Genomic DNA, 19,607 nt, shown 5'->3' with positions numbered 1-19,607 from the left:
AGGTGACCCTTGCTGACCCTTGGAGGACACCAGACGTTCCATCAGGCGCTCGGTGGAGTCAACTTCAGCTAAAGAACACACACGCAATGTAAGCGTGACCTAAACCAGCCATAACATGTCAGCATACACGGCCACACAATGTTTATGGACCATGAGAAGGTGATTGATGTGAGACTCACGGTCCTGTGCCAACAAAGTAGCGCGGTCAGCCAGGGCCTCCAGGGCCAGCCACACCACGCTCTGCTCCGGCCCTACCAACAACAGAGCCTGCAGGATAGACAGCAGCTGCACCGATGCAGGGGAGCTACTCAACTGGAGTGAGGGGGAGAAAGTTGTATTATCTGCTGTGGATTTCCATTTACAAATAAATATACCCTTTATTGGTGCTTACTTTGGTGAAGAGTGTGTTGAAGACTTCCTGGTGACTGCTCATGTCGATGCCTCCGTACACCCTCTCCATCTCCTCCTCATCCTCTGCCATGGTGTCCTCAAAGGCCTCACACTGGATGTTCAGGTCCACATCCTCAGTCTCTCTGTAACACACATGTATTTCCACAGGATAAAACAAGTCGCAGTGTGAAAGAAAAATGTGTGCAGTGCAGAACAAAGCATTTGCTAATTTACAAAAAGTTCAGATCGTGAAATATTTATATATTTATATATATATACACAATAATGAAAAAAAAGAGACTCAACTTACCTAAGTTTTGGAAGTAATTGTAGTAATTGAAGCCCTGGGAGACAAAGAATGGCACAGCTAAGTTCAACATCTCCATTTCCTGTATTCAAGTCATTGCTTATAACGATTGCAATATCTTCATTGTTCTGATTTATTTTTGCAACATATGTAACACCACACCAAGTAAGCGCTGGTGTGGTATTTATTGATAGTAGTAATCAATGTGCAAGGTTGATCTTTAAAGCTAGAGTCTTTAATTCAAACAAAGCCTCTTTTGGTAAAAAGCTGAGGATGGGCCTGGAGAACTGTAACCACACAAATTCATAGAGCTATGGATGCAGAAACTGACCATCCATGATAACAAAATTATGATTTTAACCATGTTTCGAGGATATACAGTGTTTGACAAACATTGGTGTAAAACAAGCTTATATTTTGGGTTCTGATGGGGTACGACAGTTAAACTAAGCTCATGACGCATTTCTAAGCTATATTCGTCAAGAATCAAACGGAGATTATATATATATATATATATATCAATCATTATTTAGTCCAAAAATGCATGTAGCAACTATGGATTCTAGCTTGTGAGAGACACTCCTTAAGCCTCTCCTTGACTGTTTCCACGTCAATTAGACATACAGTACCAGTCAAAAGTATGGACACCTACTCATTCGAGGGTTTTTCCAATTATATTTTCTACATTGTAGAATAAGTGAAGACATCAAAACTATGAAATAACACATATGGAATCATGTAGTAACAAAAAGTGTTACATCAAAATATATTTTATTACAGATTCTTCAAAGTAGCCAGCCTTCGCCTTGATGACAGCTTTGCACACTTGGCATTCTCTCAACCAGCTTCACCTGGAATGCTTTTCCAACAGTCTTGAAGGAGTTCCCATATATGCTGAGCACTTGTTGGCTCCTTTTCCTTCACTCTGCGGTCCAACTCATCCCAATTGGGTTGAGGACGGGTGATTGCGGAGGCCAGGTCATCTGATGGAGCACTCCATCACACTCATTCTTGGTTACATAGCCCTTACACAGCCTGGAGGTGTTGGGTCATTGTCCTGATGAAAAACAAATAAGCCCAAACCAGATGGGATGGCGTATCACTGCAGAATGCTGTGGTAGCCATGCTGGCTAAGAGTGGCTTGAATTGTAAATAAAAATCACAGACAGTGTCACCAGCAAAGCACCCCCACACTTTACAGTGGGGAAATACACATGCGGATATCATCCGTTCACCTACTCGGTGTCTCACAAGACACGATGGTTGGAACCAAAAATCTTGAATTTGGACTCATCAGACCAAAGGACAGATTTCCACCGGTCTAAGGTCCATTGTTCATGTTTCTTGATCCAAGCATGTCATTTGTTATTATTGGTGTCCTTTAGTAGTGGTTTCTTCGCAGCAATCCAAACATGAAGGCCTGATTCACACGGTCTTCTCTGAACAGTTGATGTTGAGATGTGTCTGCTACTTTATCTCTTCAAAGCATTTATTTGGGCTACAATTTGAGGCTGCTAACTAATGAATGTATCCTCTGCAGCAGAGGTAACTCTGGGTCTTTTCCTGTGGCGGTCCTCATGAGAGCCAGTTTCATCATAGCGCTGGATGGTTTTTGCGACTGCACTTGAAAAAACGTTCAAAGTTCTTGAGAAATTCTTCTGGATTGACTGACCTTCATGGGTTAAAGTAATGGACAGTCGTTTCTCTTTGGTTATTTGAGCTGTTCTTGCCAAATTATGGACTTGGTCTTTTACCAAATAGGGCTATCTTCTGTATACCAACCTTACCACAACTGATTGGCTCAAGAAGGAAAGAAATTCCACAAATATATTTTTAACAAGGCATACCTGTTAATTGAAATGCATTCCAGGTGACTACCCCATGAAGCTGGTTGAGAGAATGCCAAGTGTGCAAAGCTGTCAAGGCAAAGGGTGGCTACTTTGAAGAATCTAATATATTTGGATTTGTTTAACACTTTTTTGGTTACTACATGATTCCATAGGTGTTATTTCCTAGTTGATGTCTTCATTATTCTACAAAGTAGAAAACAGTAACAATAATGAGAAACCCTGGAATGAGTAGTTGAGTCCAAACCTTTGACTGGTACTGTACACATGGCAATTGAAACCTTTCTCAAGAGACAATGAGGGGCTTCATCGCCTATTCACACCAATACCTGTGTTTCTCTATTACATGAGTTTTGAAAAAGCATGGTTAAGAGGGAGTGATACCGATGAACTCTTTGCGTCGTTTGTCCCGCTTCCTCAGGTCCTCTACCCCAAAGATGATCACGTTGACCACACTCATGAGGACGACCATGTACGGAACGTTGTCAGTCGCATGCAGCTCATTCATGATGACACTGAAGCGGTACTGCTGCATATTCACACTCTGTCAGAGACAGTTATAAAGATTACTTACGGTTATCATCCAAAATTCATGATGTCAAAAATATATATTTCCATAAGCCTCCCTTTAATACTTTGCATGAACACATGGGGCATCAATGATGCTTCAATCTGACAATTGCTTTGAAAGTGAACAATGACTATAATTATCATTTGAAAATCATTACATTTATGATGTTATGCTGATTGAAAAAAGGCTAAAAAGGTGGCCTTACTTTATAGTGCTCCAGGGCATCCATGGCCAGGTGGTGTCCCTGTGGGTTAAACAGGGCGAGGGCCGCCAGCAGCTCAAACACCTGCATCTTTACCATGGTGTTGGACGTGTCCAGGGCTGCCAATCAAAACAGAGATCATGTCCCAACGGACACAGACAGACAAGCAGGCCTGTTCACCTCCTCCCAAGCTCCTTTGCCACCCCGCCTGCCACCCTGCTTACTAGACTTCTTTCTCACCTTGTGACAGGGTCCTGACGTATCCCTCATTGTCCAGTATAAAGTGCAGCCCAGCGGAGGAGTTCATCACTGCCTTCACACAGGCCACACAAGTGAGCTGGAGGAGGGCGTCAGCGATGCGGGCACACCCCCGGCCAGACAGCCTCTGCAGGGCCTCCATCAGCAGATCCAGTCCATTGAGCTCCAGGAACTGCACCATCCATTCCTGGTCACTGCCCTCCAGACGCCTCCGCACCCCTGAGTAGTTGACCACTGTGGGTACCTGTAGCAGTCGTATGCATAGCTCTGGAACTGAGTTCTCCAAGTTGGCCTCCAGGTGAGCATCTCGGTCAGGGGGGCTGCTGGTCAGGTGCTCCTTCAGGGCACCCCACTTCCTTTTGGATGCCTTGGCTGCCATAGCAACTGAAAAAAAGGGAGCAATGTTTGGGTTGTGACACGAGTGAAAACAGACCGACAACAAAGAACATTTAAAAATAAGTCTAAATGATGGATTCAGAGGAACTACAAAATATGATTGGAAGACACAAAATGAAAGTTGGGAGGTAGTAAAAGCAGGGTATCCATTTTCAAAATACACCTGCCTGATAAAAACACCTGTCTCAATGTCAGTGATGAGGCGACTCCGGGATGCTGGCCTTCTAGGCAGAGTTCCTCTGTGTGTTCTTTTGCCAATCTTAATATTTGTATTTTTGTTGGCCAGTCTGAGATATGGCTTTTTCTTTGCAACTCTGCCTAGAAGGCCAGCATCCTGGAGTCGCCTCTTCACTGTTGACGTTGAGACTGGTGTTTTGCTGGTACTGTTTACTGAATCCGCCAGTTGAGGACTTGTGAGGTGTCTGTTTCTCAAACTAGACACTAATGTAATTGTCCTCTTGCTCAGTTGTGCACCGGGGCCTCCCACTCCTCTTTCCATTCTGGTTAGAGCCAGTTTGCGCTGTTCTGTGAAGAGAGTTGTACGAGATCTTCCGTTTCTTGGCAATTTCTCGCATCGAATAGCCTTCATTTCTCAGAACAAGAATAGACTGACAAGTTTCAGAAGAAGTGTTTCTGGCCATTTTGAGCCTGTAATCGAACCCACAAATGTTGAGTATCTGGAGCATCAGCTAGTTTTATTGCTTCTTTAATCAGAACAGTTCTCAGCTGTGCTAACAAAAAGGGTTCTCTGATCAATTAGCTAATCCAAGTTTATCATTTTAAAAGGCTAACACAACATGCCATTGGAACACGAGTAATGGTTGCTGATAATGGACCTCTGAACGCCAATGTAGATATTCCATACATTTTTTTTTTTGCCTTTTACAGCTACAATAGTCATTTACAACATTAACAATGTCTACACTATTTCTTTAAAACAAGGACATTTAAGTGACCCCAAGCTTTTGAACGGTCGTGTAAATAAAACACATTAAGACCTGCTCTTTCTATGACATGGACTGACAAGGTGAAAGCTTTGATCCCTTATTGATGTCACTTGTTAAATCCACTTCCATCAGGGTAGATGAAGGGGATGAGACAAGTTAAAGTAGCATTTAAACCTTGAGACACGGATTGTGTATGTGTGCCATTCAGAGGGTGAATTGGCAAGACAAAATATTTACGTGCCGGTGAACAGGGTATGGTAGTCACCAGGCGCACCGTTTTTTTGTCGAGAACTGCAACGCTGCTGGGTTTTTCCATGCTCAACAGTTTGTGTGTATGAAGAAATGGTCCAGAAGCCATAGGATAGCAGTTTCCATTACCACACATCACTTGCATTATGCAGTATATTAAAAAGTTTTACGGACACATTTGACAAAAATAAACTGCTTTAGGCAGTAGTAGGGTCTTCACTAGTTACAGTGAAAGTCCTAATTATGGCTAAACCCTGCCCATTTCTACAAGTCATCTTCTTAAAATCTGATTTTAAACCAAACCACACTGCTAACCTTGAATTAAAAATCAAAAAGCAATCCCCCCCCCCCCTCCCCCCATGTTGACTTTGTGGCTGTGTAATCAAGTTGAAACCTGCAAGAAGCGCCTGTAGTGATGCGGTACCTGTTGTGATTGGTCAAGATTTCACAAGGCAGTAGACCGCACATGGTCCCTTGACACCTCTCCCACAGCACCGGTTAAATGTCAATGTCATCATTCAGAAACATGCCTGTCACAGTCAGTCTGCAGTATAGCACAGAGCAAATATGGATTATCAGAACTTCTTCCGAAAGGGAAGCAAAAAAAAGCAGGTTGAGCATGAGCAGGCAGCTGTGAACATGGTGGAAGGGGTAGAACAAACAGAAAATCAAAGTGCAGCAGGAGCAGCAGCAGTTACTGCAAAGTCAGTGGTAGCTGACACTAGTCTCCATCAGCATAAGGGTTGGCTAATGTTAATAAGCTAGCATTAGCGCTCAGCATCCTAAGAGAGCCACTGAACAGGCCGATAAGCAAGTGTGTTTTTCCTGTTGCTCATTAGAAGAAAAGAAAAACGAGACTTAATGATGTTTATCCCATGAGACACTAGACGCGGAAGCCAATATTTCACTTCCTCAAAATCCCCAGAATGAATCTAAAGAGACAAATTACAGAATTCTTGAGTAATTAATTGATTAGTAATTTTTTCCGAGGATGTTTTAGTTGCTACAACTAAGGTGTTTGGGGCAGTATTTCTCAAGTAAAAAAAATAAATGCAAAAAAGGAGGTGTTGTCTTATGTAAACAGTCAGAGCTGCTGACCATGTCCATGCTATTGGAGAGAGGAATCACCGCAGCTGTTCAGCCCATGTTAGTGCGCAAATGGACATTGTCAAATCAAAACCCAACCTTAGAATGTACCCCGTTGTGACGCATGGATGTTCCAAACAAGACTGACTTTGGGACCAGAATTATCCTATTTACACTGTCAATATTGACACTAGAATAACTTTGACTCATATCAATGCCACAGGCCATTTAAGGGATTTGTTTTTTTAAAAAGGCAGTCGTTCTTAAAGCTATTGGGTGTCAGTTATGTAGCAATACATTTAGTGAATGGGCAAGCTAAGGACGTTGACATAAGTCACGGTATTAGGAAAAGTGTTCATTTCCAGCAAGTGTATTTGATGGGTTTTGTTTCTGTGGCTAGCTTTGCTGGCTAGCTAGCTGGGACAGAAGAGATTTTGATTGAAGCAAGTATCTTGACAGTGAGTGCCCCCCTGTGGACTGAAGCTGAACTTCACATTAACCACATTTAAAATTGGCAATGTTGTGGTAGAACTGACTAAATAAAATCATAGATATTCCTAGCTTCACAACTGCAACACACACTTAAACACACCAACTGATTCATGGCCCGCTGAATGGAAAATTCTCTAGCTTCGTTTGCTCTTTTCCATATTTTGTCTCTCTGATAAGCTACCCAGGAAAGGGCTGAAAATAGCCCATATTAATATAAACTCAGCAAAAAAAAAGGGACGTCCCTTTTTCAGGACCCTGCCTTTCAAAGAATGAAGATATGTGAAGTTATTTGGATTGTAAAGGGTTTAAACACTGTTTCCCATGCTTGTTCAATGAACCCGTAAACAATGAAGATGCACCTGTGGAACAGTCGTTAAGATACTAACTGCTTACAGACGGTAGGCAATTAAGGTCACAGTTATGATAACTTAGGACACTAAAGCGAGGCATTTCTACAGACTCTGAAAAACACCAAAAGAAGATGCCCAGGGTCCCTGCTCTTCTGCGTGAACGTGCCTTAGGCATGCTGAAAGGAGGCATGAGGACTGCAGATGCGGCCAGGGCAATAAATATTTCAACGTCCATACTGTGAGACGCTTAAGACAGCGCTACAGGGCAGACAGCTGATCGTCCTCGCAGTGGCAGACCACGTGTAACACCTGCACAGGATCGGTACAGCCGAACATCACACCTGCGGGACAGGTACAGGATGGCAACAACAACTGCCCGAGTTACACCAGGAACGCACAATCCCGCCATCAGTGCTCAGACTGTTCGCAAGAGGCTGGACACCGGGCTTGTAGACCTGTTGTAAGGCAGGTCCTCACCAGACATCACTGGCAACAACGTCGCCTACGGGCAGAAACCCACCGTCGCTGGACCAGACTGGACTGGCAAAAAGTGCTCTTCACTGACAAGCCCCAGTTTTGTCTCACCAGGGGTGATGGTAGGAGTCGCATTTATCGTCAAAGAAATGAGCGTTACACCGAGGCCTGTACTCTGGAGCGGGATCGATTTGGAGGTGGAGGGTCCATGGCAGTGTGTCACAGCATCATCGGGCTGAGCTTGTCGTCATTGCAGGCAATCTCAACGCTGTGCATTACAGGGAAGACATCCTCCTCCCTCATGTGGTACCCTTCCTGCAGGCTCATCCTGACATGACCCTCCAGCATGACAATGCCACCAGCCATACTGCTCGTTCTGTGCATGACTTCCTGCAAGACAGGAATGTCAGTGTTCTGCCATGGCCAGTGAAGAGCCCAGATCTCAATCCCATTGAACACATCTGGGACCTGTTGGATTGGAGGGTGAGAGCTAGGGCCATTCCCCGCAGAAACGTCCATGAACTTGCAGTTCCCTTGGTGGAAGAGTGGGATAACATCTCACAGCAAGAACTGGCAAATCTGGTGCAGTCCATGAGGAGATGCACTGCAGTACTTAATGCAGCTGGTGGCCACACCAGATACTGACTTACTCCCCCCCTTTGTTCAAGGACACATTATTTAATTTCTGTTAGTCACATGTCTGTGGAACTTGTTCAGTTTGTCTCAGTTGTTGAATCTTGTTACGTGCATACAAATATTTACACATGTTAAGTTTGCTGAAAATAAACACAGTTGACAGGGAGAGGACGTTTCTTTTGAGTTTATTTCTAATTGTTTTTTTAGAGAAAGTAGTTCTTGCTAAACATGATCTCTCAAAAAAAGATGCCATTCTGACATGTCCTGTGTGTACAAACTGTTAGACCCTGATATGTTTCCATCACTGAAGGCAATCATACAGTCCGCTCTGACCATCCCAGTTAGCAGCTTGAGAGAACTTTCAGTGCATTAAGACGTTTACATACCTGGCTTAGCCCAATGACCCAAGATATGATATACATACTAACACACTTGGGAAAGAGTTAAGTCACAGGTTCACCTACAGTTTCATTTCTAATCTTTATGGATGGACTAACATCCTAGTACAGTGTAATATAACAAACATTGTATGCTGCATCTACAATTATAATACATTGTAGAATAGTGACGGCATCAAAACTACAAAATAACACATATGGAATCATGTAACCAAAAAGTGTTAAATCAAAATATACTGCTCAAAAAAATAAAGGGAACACTAAAATAACACATCCTAGATCTGAATGAAAGAAATCTTATTAAATACTTTTTTCTTTACATAGTTGAATGTGCTGACAACAAAATCACACAAAAATAATCAATGGAAATCCAATTTATCAACCCATGGAGGTCTGGATTTGGAGTCACACTCAAAATTAAAGTGGAAAACCACACTACAGGCTGATCCAACTTTGATGTAATGTCCTTAAAACAAGTCAAAATGAGGCTCAGTAGTGTGTGTGGCCTCCACGTGCCTGTATGACCTCCCTACAACGCCTGGGCATGCTCCTGATGAGGTGGCGGATGGTCTCCTGAGGGATCTCCTCCCAGACCTGGACTAAAGCATCCGCCAACTCCTGGACAGTCTGTGGTGCAACGTGGCGTTGGTGGATGGAGCGAGACATGATGTCCCAGATGTGCTCAATTGGATTCAGGACTGGGGAACGGGCGGGCCAGTCCATAGCATCAATGCCTTCCTCTTGCAGGAACTGCTGACACACTCCAGCCACATGAGGTCTAGCATTGTCTTGCATTAGGAGGAACCCAGGGCCAACCGCACGAGCATATGGTCTCACAAGGGGTCTGAGGATCTCATCTCAGCAAACCTTCTTGCCACAGCTCGCATTGATGTGCCATCCTGGATGAACTGCACTACCTGAGCCACTTGTGTGGGTTGTAGACTCCGTATCATGCTACCACTAGAGTGAAAGCACCGCCAGCATTCAAAAGTGACCAAAACATCAGCCAGGAAGCATAGGAACTGAGAAGTGGTCTGTGGTCTCCACCTGCAGAACTACTCCTTTATTGGGGGTGTCTTGCTTATTGCCTATAATTTCCACCTGTTGTCTATTCCATTTGCACAACAGCATGTGAAATTTATTGTCAATCAGTGTTGCTTCCTAAGTGGACAGTTTTATTTCACAGAAGTGTGATTGACTTGAGTTACATTGTGTTGTTTAAGTGTTCCCTTTATTTTTTTGAGCAGTGTATATTTTAGATTCTTCAAAGTAGCCAGCCTTTGCCTTTGACAGCTTTGCACATGCTTGGCATTCTCTCAACCAGCTTCACCTGGAATGCTTTTCCAACAGTTTTGAAGGAGTTCCCACATATGCTGAGCATTTGTTGGCTGCTTTTCCTTCACTCTGCGGTCCAACTCATCCCAAACCATCTCAATTGGGTTGAGGACGGGGGGTGGTGGAGGCCAGGTCGTCCGATGAGGCATTCACTCACTCTCCTACTTGGAGAAATAGCCCTTACACAGCCTGGAGGTGTGCTGGGTCATTGTCTTGATGAAAAACAAGCTCCTCTGAGCTCCTAGAGTGTGCGGCTCTCCCTTATTTTCAAACTGATGAAAAACAAATCAGATGGGATGGCGTATCACTGCAGAATGCTGTGGTAACCTTGCTGGTTAAGTGTGCCTTGAATACTAAATAGAAAATTACTGACAGTGTCACCAGCAAGGCACCCCCACAGCATCACACCACCTCCATGCTTCAGTGGGAACCACCCACGCGCAGATCATCCGTTCGCCTACTCTGCCCTCACAAAGACACTGCAGTTGGAACGAATTTTTTATTTTTGTATTATTTTTTTAAAGTATCGGACGCAGACCAAAGGACAGATTTCCACCGGTCTAACAGGCATTGCTCATGTTTCTTGGCCCAAGCAAGTCTCTTCTTATTGGTGTCCTTTTAGTAGTGGTTTCTTTGCAGCAATTCAACTATGAACGCCGGATTCACGCAGTCGCCTCTGAAAAGTTGATGTGTTACTTTACTCTTCAAAGCATTTATTTGGGCTGCAATTTCTGTGGCCCAACCGATTATGATTTTGAGGCCGATACAGATTGGAGGGTCGAAAAAAGCCGATACCGATTAAATGGGCCGATTTTTTGGGGGGGGTGGGGGGGGTTGTTTATTTATAATAATGATAATTACAACAATACTGAATGAACACTTATTTTAACACATCAATAAAATCAATTTAGCCTCAAATAAATAATGAAACATGTTCAATTTGGTTTAAATAACGCAACAAAGTGTTGGAGAAAAGTGAAAGTGCAATATGTGCCATGTAAGAAAGCTAAGGTTTAAGTGCCTTGCTCAGAACATGGGAACATATGAAAGCTGGTGGTTCCTTTTAACATGAGTCTTCAATATTCCCAGGTAAATTTTAGGTTGTAGTTATTATAGGAATTATAGGACTATTTCTCTCTATACGATTTGTATTTCATATACCTTTCACTATTGGATGTTCTTATAGGAACTTTAGTATTGCCAGTAACAGTATAGCTTCCGTCCCTCTTCTCGCTCCTACCTGGGCTTGAACCAGGAACACATCGACAACAGCCACCCTCGAAGCAGCGTTACCCATGTAGAGGAAGGGAAACAACTACTCCAAGTCTCAGAGCGAGTGACGTTTGAAACGCTATTAGCGCGCACCCGGCTAACTAGCTAGCCATTTCACATCGGTTACGCCAGCCTAATCTTGGGAGTTGATAGGCTTGAAGGGGTGGGTATAATTTGTGGAACGTTCCAACAGGAATCTGTTCCAAAAAAAATGTAAAGTAAAAGGTTGCCAACCAACAACGCATACAAAGTAGCAACACATACAAACATAGCTAACTCGCTGCCGAATAGGCATCAACTCACCACGTAGCTTATTCTTAATGTTTGGCCATAGGCAACCAGAGTGAGGACAGACATTTTTCAGAATAAACGTGATGAGTGAAAAACGCTATGAAATAGACCACTCACTACCTGGTATCTTATTCTGCCGCTATACAACTTTGTATGCGTTGTTTTTTGGCAACCTTGTTATTTTTGAAGTTTTTGGAATAGATTCCTGTTGGAACGTTTCACAAATTATACCCACCCGGTTTGAAACACAGCGAAGAGCTGCTGGCAAAACGCACGAAAGTGCTGTCTGAATGAATGCTTACGAGTTATGTTATGTCAATGTTAAGTCATAATTACGTAAAATTCTGGCAAATTAGTTCACAACGAGCCAGGCGGCCCAAACTGTTGCATATACCCTGACTCTGCATGCAATGAACGCTAGAGATGTGACAATTTCATGTTAGCGGGCAATATTAAAATATGCAGGTTTAAAAATATATACTTGTTTATTGATTTTAAAGAAAGGCATTGAGGTTTATGGTTAGATACATTGGTGCAATGACAGTGCTTTTTTCGCAAATGCGCTTATTAAATCAACACCCATTTGGTGAAATAGGCTATGATTCAATGATAAATTAACAGGCACCGCATCGATTATATGCAATGCAGGACACGTTAGATAAACTAGTAATATCAACCATGTGTAGTTAACTAGTGATTATGTTAAGATTGATCGGTTTTTTCTAAGATAAGTTTAATGCTAGCTAGCAACTTACCTTGGCTTCTTGCTGCTCTCGCGTAACAGGTAGTCAGGTAGTCCTTGTGCGTTGGATTGGATTAGTAACCGGGAGGTTGCAAAAACGAATCCCCCTGAGCAAGGCAGTTAACCCTCGTTCCTAGGCCGTCATTGAAAATAAGAATGTGTTCTTAATCTGACTTGCCTAGTTATATAAAAAGGTCTTTACATTTTTTTTTTTTTTTAAAGCAAAAAAATAAATAAATGCAAATCGGTGGCCAAAAATACCGATTGTTATGAAAACTTGAATCGGCCCTAATTAATCAGCCATTCCGATTAATCGGTCGACCTCTACTGCTAACTCTAATGAATGTATCCTCTGCAGCAGAGGTAACTCTGGGTCTTCCATTCCTGTGGCAGTCCTCATGAGAGCCAGTTTCATCATAGCACTTGATGGTTTTTGCGACTCCACTTGAAGAAACTTTAAAAGTTCTTGAAATGTTCCAGATTGACTGATCTTCATGTCTTAAAGTAATGATGGACTGTTGTTTCTCTTTGCTTATTTGAGCAGTTCTTGCCATAATATGGACTTGGTCTTTTACCAAATAGGGCCATATATATATATATATATACCACCCCTACCTTGTCACAACAACTGATTGGCTCCAATGCATTAAGGAAAGAAATTCCACAAATTAACTTTTAACAAGGCACACCTGTTAATTTAAGTGCATTCCAGGTGATTACCTCATGAAGCTGGTTGAGAGAATGCCAAGGCAAAGCGTTGCTACTTTGAATAATCTAAAACAAACACTTTTTTGGTTACTACATGATTCCATGTGTGTTATTTCATAGTTTTGATGTCTTCACTATTATTCTACAATATAAAAAAAAAATAAAGAAAAACCCTTGAATGAGTAGGTGTGTACAAACTTTTGACTGGTACTGTATATAGTTTTTGCTGGTACTGTATATAGACAATTTGCACATTCAGAGCAAAATTAGTAAGAATTAAAATCACCCCTTGAGTTTCTTTGTCCATGGGAGAAGTATACTTCACCACCCAGTCCTTTTTCCACACAACTTCATCTAAAATTAATTGTTGAATGAGTTTCCTGTAAACAATAAATATATTTATTGTCTTTTAGCCAGGTAAATAATGATCGTGTTTTTTAATTTTTTATTATCATCTGCTAAACCATTACAATTATAACAGGCTGTAGTCATTTCACCAGAATGAGATACAAGTTCCAATTCTATTTATCATAATATATTTTAGTAAACTTACCATTAAAAAGTACAATAGTGTTTGAGTGTCCATATAGCTGTACGATGTTATTTGCGTCGCTACTAAGTAAACCAATTGTTCTCCACTAATCCACCCGCTAAATCCCAGTGACCGGCAGACCCACCCATTCTCCCGGATCCCCAGGCCCCGAGAGACCAGGACACATCCTTTGAAAAGATCACAGTGCCACCCACAGAACAGAATCAGATCAACCGCCAAAAGCATTTCCAAACGCCCCAACCTCGATTTGTATTATATTTGTTAATACATTTAAAAAGAGTATCTTAATTTCCACAATTAACATGCGTAATAATGCAGGCAGTTCATGAGAAGGATTGTTACCTATAACCAGGATTTCCATTACAAAAATGAATTGACAAGCAATTATTATTTCAGCAAAAAATTGTGATTCAGCCGATGTTGTCCCCAACATCATTACCCCATTTCTTAAATCAAATCTAAAAACTAGGCCCAAACAGGAAGTGCAGTCGCCCTTTAAAACAAACTAATGACATGTTGTACCCCTACTTTACTAATGAGCCAAAGATGAGGACAAGTGAGAACAGGCCAGTGGAGCAGAACAGCAGCAGGCAGGGTCAACTGGTAGGGAAGAGGATGATTTAGGTGACCCAGACACATGCCCCAAAAAAGATAAGCTACCCCAGTATCCCACTGATCGTTTTGGATTGCTAAACTAAAAGATTCACCATATAAGACAGAAAAAGAATAGGATATGGAGAGAATCCAGAAGAACAGAACATAACAGAAGAGGATAGAAAAAGGAAACAGTAACACGAACCTAAGACAGCAATAGACAAGACAGTGACAGAAGAGAAGGAGCGAGAACTGAGGTGGCTCTATAGATTCTAATGAGTTTTATTGACAAATTACAAAAACAGGTGAAAAACAGACTGAAAAAAGAAAAACATGATTTACAAAGAATTTGCAGGTGAGGTGAAGGCTGTTAAATTACTATTAAAACTATTGCTCCCACTTTTAACAACCAGGACAGGACGAGAGGGTGGATAAACGAGACAGCAAAGAACAACGAAAGTGAAGGAGAACGGCAGAGGGGTGAGCACACAGTAGATTGCATCACTTAAAACCGCTCTATGGATTCTAATTGTGTGAGAGATGGTGTTTGGGTAGTGTGGGATTCTTTAATCAGTTTGGCTTATTGGACAGGTCAGAGTCTGTTGAGTGGTATGGAGGTTTTTCGCAGTACACTAGATGTAGCCTGTGTGTTCCAGAATAGAGTGTGCTCCAGAGTAGAGATCCACAGTAGCTACTGTAATGGACTACTGGCAGTGTCTGCTATGGCAGATAGAAAGGTGCAAATTACCTGAATAAAATAAAATCTCTAAGTGCACAAAATTCATGCATTTTGCTGTTGAAATTCTTTGACGGGGAAGGATGCCCCTGGACCCCCCCCACTGGCTTTGGGCTAAGCCCCCAATGTCTTCAAATCATAGAAACACCCCTGTTTATTGCGACAGAGGCCAAGATTAACATTCCTTAGTAAATTATTAACTTTTGTTGTGTTATTCTCTCCGTCACATTCCTCCCAAACCTGAGAATCTATGAGGAGTTGCCTGACTATAGGGACAGATTTCTGAAATAACCTTGACATCATTATTGGTTTATAGAGGCCTCGATAGCAACACCATGCAGTTATCAACAGGGTTGTGGTCAACTGAATCAAAGCAATTTAGTAAATTGCATCACATAAGTGTTTATGTCTAAGACATACAGTACTGAATGGCATGTGATATAAACCTACATGCAAAGTATGCAGAAACTCTGCTTCTTCATTCACACATCACTGTCTGATAGAGGCAAATTACATCCCTTAGAATGTGTAGCATGACATTCCTGGAGATGCAAATGGTAATGTGTTGCATATACTATACAACGCAAATTCTTGTCAAGATTATCATTAGCCAGCACTTTTGAGAAATGCTAGACCAGCATGACCCTGGCAGAGAGAATCTTCCTTGGGTCATGTGAAAAAAGGAACAAGGCTCTGGGCTATGTGATGTGACTTCTTACAGGGCCGTCCACACCAAAGACAATAACTATAAAAAGTTATTCTAATTCAAGTAAACAGCAGCATCCACACTACAAAAATTGTGGAGAAGGATCGCCATCGTTGGAGTGCCTTTCAGAGCTAATTCTTCACTCCCCCAATCAAAAACGTTCTACTGAAGCATTCTAGGTACGCAAGAAATAGCCACCAGGAAGGGAGAGGAGGCAGAGCGCACGTTGAGCTTTCCTGAATAACTAGGGATGTCAGCATATTGGTGGCCACATTATAGTTTAACTTGGGAGACTGAAGAAGCCCCCCCATTTTCCTATGGTAGGCCATCTGTTAACTCAAATACAGCCTGACAAAATACACCACACGAGTGGCCTGCTAATCTACCTTTCTGCACCTTGTGAAAGCTTACAGAGCAATTGAGCACTACGCAGTTTACAATAATGTATCACTATAAATAAAACATTTCAGTAGCCATGGAAGTTTGAACAATAATAAACCTTTATCTCATGCAAAGGAATGGTTTATAGCAGTCTCATATCTGGTGCAGTAACATACTTAGATAGTTGTTGACCTCCCTAGTTAGCCACTTTCACCTCTGTCAGCAGAGAATCTCCCCTAGCAGTTTCTCTTCCCTTTAAATCCAGGACTTCACCCTCTGGGACCCAGTCAGCAGTTAGTCAGCGTCACTATGCCAACAAAAATCATCCTCTCTGAAAATGTACTAACATCAATTTAGTCTTGGGAACTCTAAAAACACAATCGCTATGTAAAATGAGGAATATAGCCATCTTAAACCAACCAAATTCATTCTAAACTAATGGGCCATTCTTTTCTCATTCTTTCCTCCCTTTGTCTTTGGTTCTACACAATTTATTAAAAATGGCAGAAAGAAAATGCAAAGCCGAGGGCCAACCGCGTTTTATTTTTGTTTACAGAATGCATGGGTGTGAGCAACTGCATACAGTACAGCGTAAACACACGGGCGCGCACACACCTCTTCTCGTCTAATGCAACGTGTTCCCGTGTGCTGTAGAAAACACCAGCCTGTCATAAGTTGTGAATGAGGTGGGTAATGCCATGGTAGCACTGACCATCACCAACAGATGTTAGCAATACATGGCCAAGGGAACAAATTAGACCTCCTAGAGCAGGGTCTGCCCGGGTGCAACACTCACTACCGAGTACCCTAAGGTACTCAGTCGAGGGCTCAACTTACTTTTACGAGGTACAATAGTAGAATACACAAAGTGCAATTTCTAAATTTGGTTGTGCACCAGCAGTTTCTAGTTGTCAGTCACTAACAATTTTGAGAGTCTAGCTAACTTACAATCTCAACACGTGCCCAGGGGCCGTGACCTCCAGGGGGGCCCCATTGAATTTGTTAGTCACCCTCATAGTAACACGGCAACAGTCATGGCAAAATGTGTAGAACTGTAGGAAATGTTATAAAAATAGCAACATTGTCTCTATGCTCCATGGCAAAAGTGTAGAATTACAGAAAATATACTTTAAAAACAACCAACCAAATCTCGCTTTGGGCACCCAAAAGGAGAGTTAAGCAGTTTAACTGCACAAATGGATTGATTTCACAAATCAGTTGACTGTATCCCCTAGTGAGTTCAGAATTTGTGGCACCCACCCGCATCAAAGTAGCCCATCCCTGCACTAGATTTCAGTGGACATAACCCACTTATATTTCCAATGTATATGCACCATAGCCTGAATCCAGGTGTCTATTAGACCTACACTATATTTCCAAAAGTATGTGGACACCCCTTCAAATTAGGAGTTGACCATTTCAGCCACAGAGCCATGCAATCTCCATAGACAAACATTGGCAATAGAACGGCCTTACTGAAGAGCTCAGTGACTTTCAATACAGCACCGTCATAGGATGCCACCTTTCCAACAAGTCAGTTCGTCAAATTTCTAGCCGGTTGCAACACTCACTACCGAGTTCCAAACTGCCTCTGGAAGCAACTTCAGCACAAGAACTATACGTTGGGAGCTTAATGAAATGGGTTTCCATGGCCAAGTAGCCGCACAATGTGCAATGCCAAGCGTCGGCTGGAGTGGTGCAAAGCTTGCCGCAATTGGACTGGAGCAGTGGAATCGCATTCTCTGGAGTGATGGATCACACTTCATCTGGCAGGCCAACAAACAAATCTAGGTTTGGCAGATGCCAGGAGAACACTCCCTTCCCCAATGCATAGTGCCAACTGTAAAGTTTGGTGGAGGAGTAATAATGGTGTGGGGCTGTTTTCATGGTTCGGGCAAGGCCCCTTAGTTCCAGTGAAAGGACTACAGCATACAATGACATTCTAGATGATTCTGTGCTTCCAACTTTGTGGCAACAGTTTGGGGAAGGCCCTTTCCTGTTTCAGCATGACAATGACCCTGTACACAAAGTGAGGTCCAAACAAACGGTTAGTCTAGATTGGTGTGAAAGAACTTAACTGGCCTGACCTCAACCCCAAACACCTTTGGAATGCTGACTGCGAGCCAGGCCTAATCACTCAACATCAGCGCACGACCTCACTAATACTTGTGGCTGAATGGAAGCAAGTCCCTGCAGCAATTTTCCAACATCTAGGGAAAAGCCCTCCCAGAAGAGTGGAGGTTGTTATAGCAGCAAAGGGGGGCCTAACTCTATATTAGTGCCCATGCTTTTGGAATGAAGATGTTAAGCAGGTGTCCACATACTTTTGGTCATGTAGTGTAGTACTGTTGCTGGTAACTTACCAGCTTCTGCTCCCCCCAGTGTTTTGTGGTGGAAAACTGAGCATGTTGAGCATAACACAGTTACTTATAGATAGGCTAGACATGTTAACAATGTAAGTTATTTGTGTAGTCTGCATTCAATTGCCCCTTCCTGTTGCACACAACACACTTCCATTCCCCATGTCACAGGATTTGTCTGATTTAAGATGAAAACCTCAACCATGTTACTTGGCATTTACTAGTCACGTTTTCGTATTTAACCCGTTGATGTGAAAACATGTGCTCTTCATAGAATACACATTTGGTGTAATAAGGTGTTTTTAAGTTACATTACCCGAAATGTACTCCATTGGTGGTTTGACCCTTTTATCTGTATTACTAATTGCAAATACTTTGTGCCCATTGTCATGACTTCCACAAGCTTGGCAGAACGTTGCGCTTTGTATTACCGAAATGTTGGCAGTGGCACTTCACTTTGCCAAAATAACTTCGCCCAGGCTTGGCATGAGCAAGACAATACAATGTGTATCATGATACAGCATACAATGTTACTGTATGTTGGACAAAAACTTGTTTGCGAGTGAAGTAGTCCTTTTCTCCGTCCAAGTGCATGAGTTTAACAAATTACATACCAATTTCGCCCTATTTACAAAACGTGTGTCACTCTTACCGTACTTATCCCTTCAACTGCCCGAATTCCACTGCGAATCTAAGGTAACTTTTTGTAGTAGCCAATTTCCTACAATTCCTGTGTGCGCGCGTTTGGTAGAAATACACTGGCCAAACCTTGCAGCGCTGTTCTCCAAATAATACTATGGTCGCGTTCCCCTGCTCAGACATTGCATGCATCAACCAGGACAACTTTAAGTGGTTCTTCTTCTTCTTTGATATCATGGCGCTTGCACATTTTGTTTGTGCATGCCGCCACCTACTGTGCGGGAGTGTGTGGTCGATCACGTTACGTTTTGATACAAAAACCCTACAACACAGGTTGGTGGCGTCTTAATTGGGGAGGACAGGCACTTGGTAATGGATGGAGCGAAGTAGATCGAAAGGTACCTTATAACTCTTCTGCAGTAAAACATTGTACACCCACATACTTAGAAAACAGAAAGGAAAACGCTGCACACTGCTGCTCATGTTCCCAGGTGATATTTATTTAACGTTTCGACCCTTAGGTCATCAGGCATCCACATACTTCTCTGCAGCTTCCACCATAACATCTATAATTCTGTGATTTACATTCAATTTCTGTGGTACAGGTGATAACCATGGCAATAAATGCTAAGAAGCCAACCTCACTGAAGAAAGATTTGTATCACTCTGTATTGGCCGAGACCAACT

The 19,607-nt window shown here is 42.4% G+C and overlaps 1 protein-coding gene across 1 annotated transcript; it reads right to left on the bottom strand.

Moving 5' to 3' along the window:
- Nucleotides 1–696: 696 nt before the first annotated feature.
- On the bottom strand, nucleotides 697–19,120 carry LOC106607889 (inverted formin-2). Its single transcript, XM_014205361.2, has 5 exons — nucleotides 18,934–19,120; nucleotides 3,558–3,959; nucleotides 3,321–3,436; nucleotides 2,929–3,088; nucleotides 697–734 (listed from the first exon to the last, which is right to left on the bottom strand). The coding sequence occupies exons 2-5, from the start codon at nucleotides 3,952–3,954 to the stop codon at nucleotides 697–699; spliced, it is 711 nt and encodes a 236-aa protein (XP_014060836.1). The 5' UTR covers nucleotides 3,955–3,959; nucleotides 18,934–19,120.
- Nucleotides 19,121–19,607: the final 487 nt, after the last annotated feature.

Source organism: Salmo salar, chromosome ssa06 (genome assembly GCF_905237065.1).
Source record: "Salmo salar chromosome ssa06, Ssal_v3.1, whole genome shotgun sequence".
Lineage (NCBI taxonomy): Eukaryota > Metazoa > Chordata > Actinopteri > Salmoniformes > Salmonidae > Salmo > Salmo salar.
Note: the sequence above shows the minus strand (reverse complement) of the source record. Positions and strands in the feature narration are given on the sequence as shown.

Bases quoted from the DNA above. Each gene is read 5' to 3' on its own strand.
- LOC106607889 (XM_014205361.2), bottom strand. From the start codon at position 3,954: ATGGCAGCCAAGGCATCCAAAAGGAAGTGGGGTGCCCTGAAGGAGCAC. The intron at 3,437-3,557 runs GTGAGAAAGAAG...TTTGATTGGCAG, and splicing joins CGTCAGGACCCTGTCACAAG to CCCTGGACACGTCCAACACC. The intron at 3,089-3,320 runs GTAAGGCCACCT...TGTCTCTGACAG, and splicing joins ATGCCCTGGAGCACTATAAA to AGTGTGAATATGCAGCAGTA.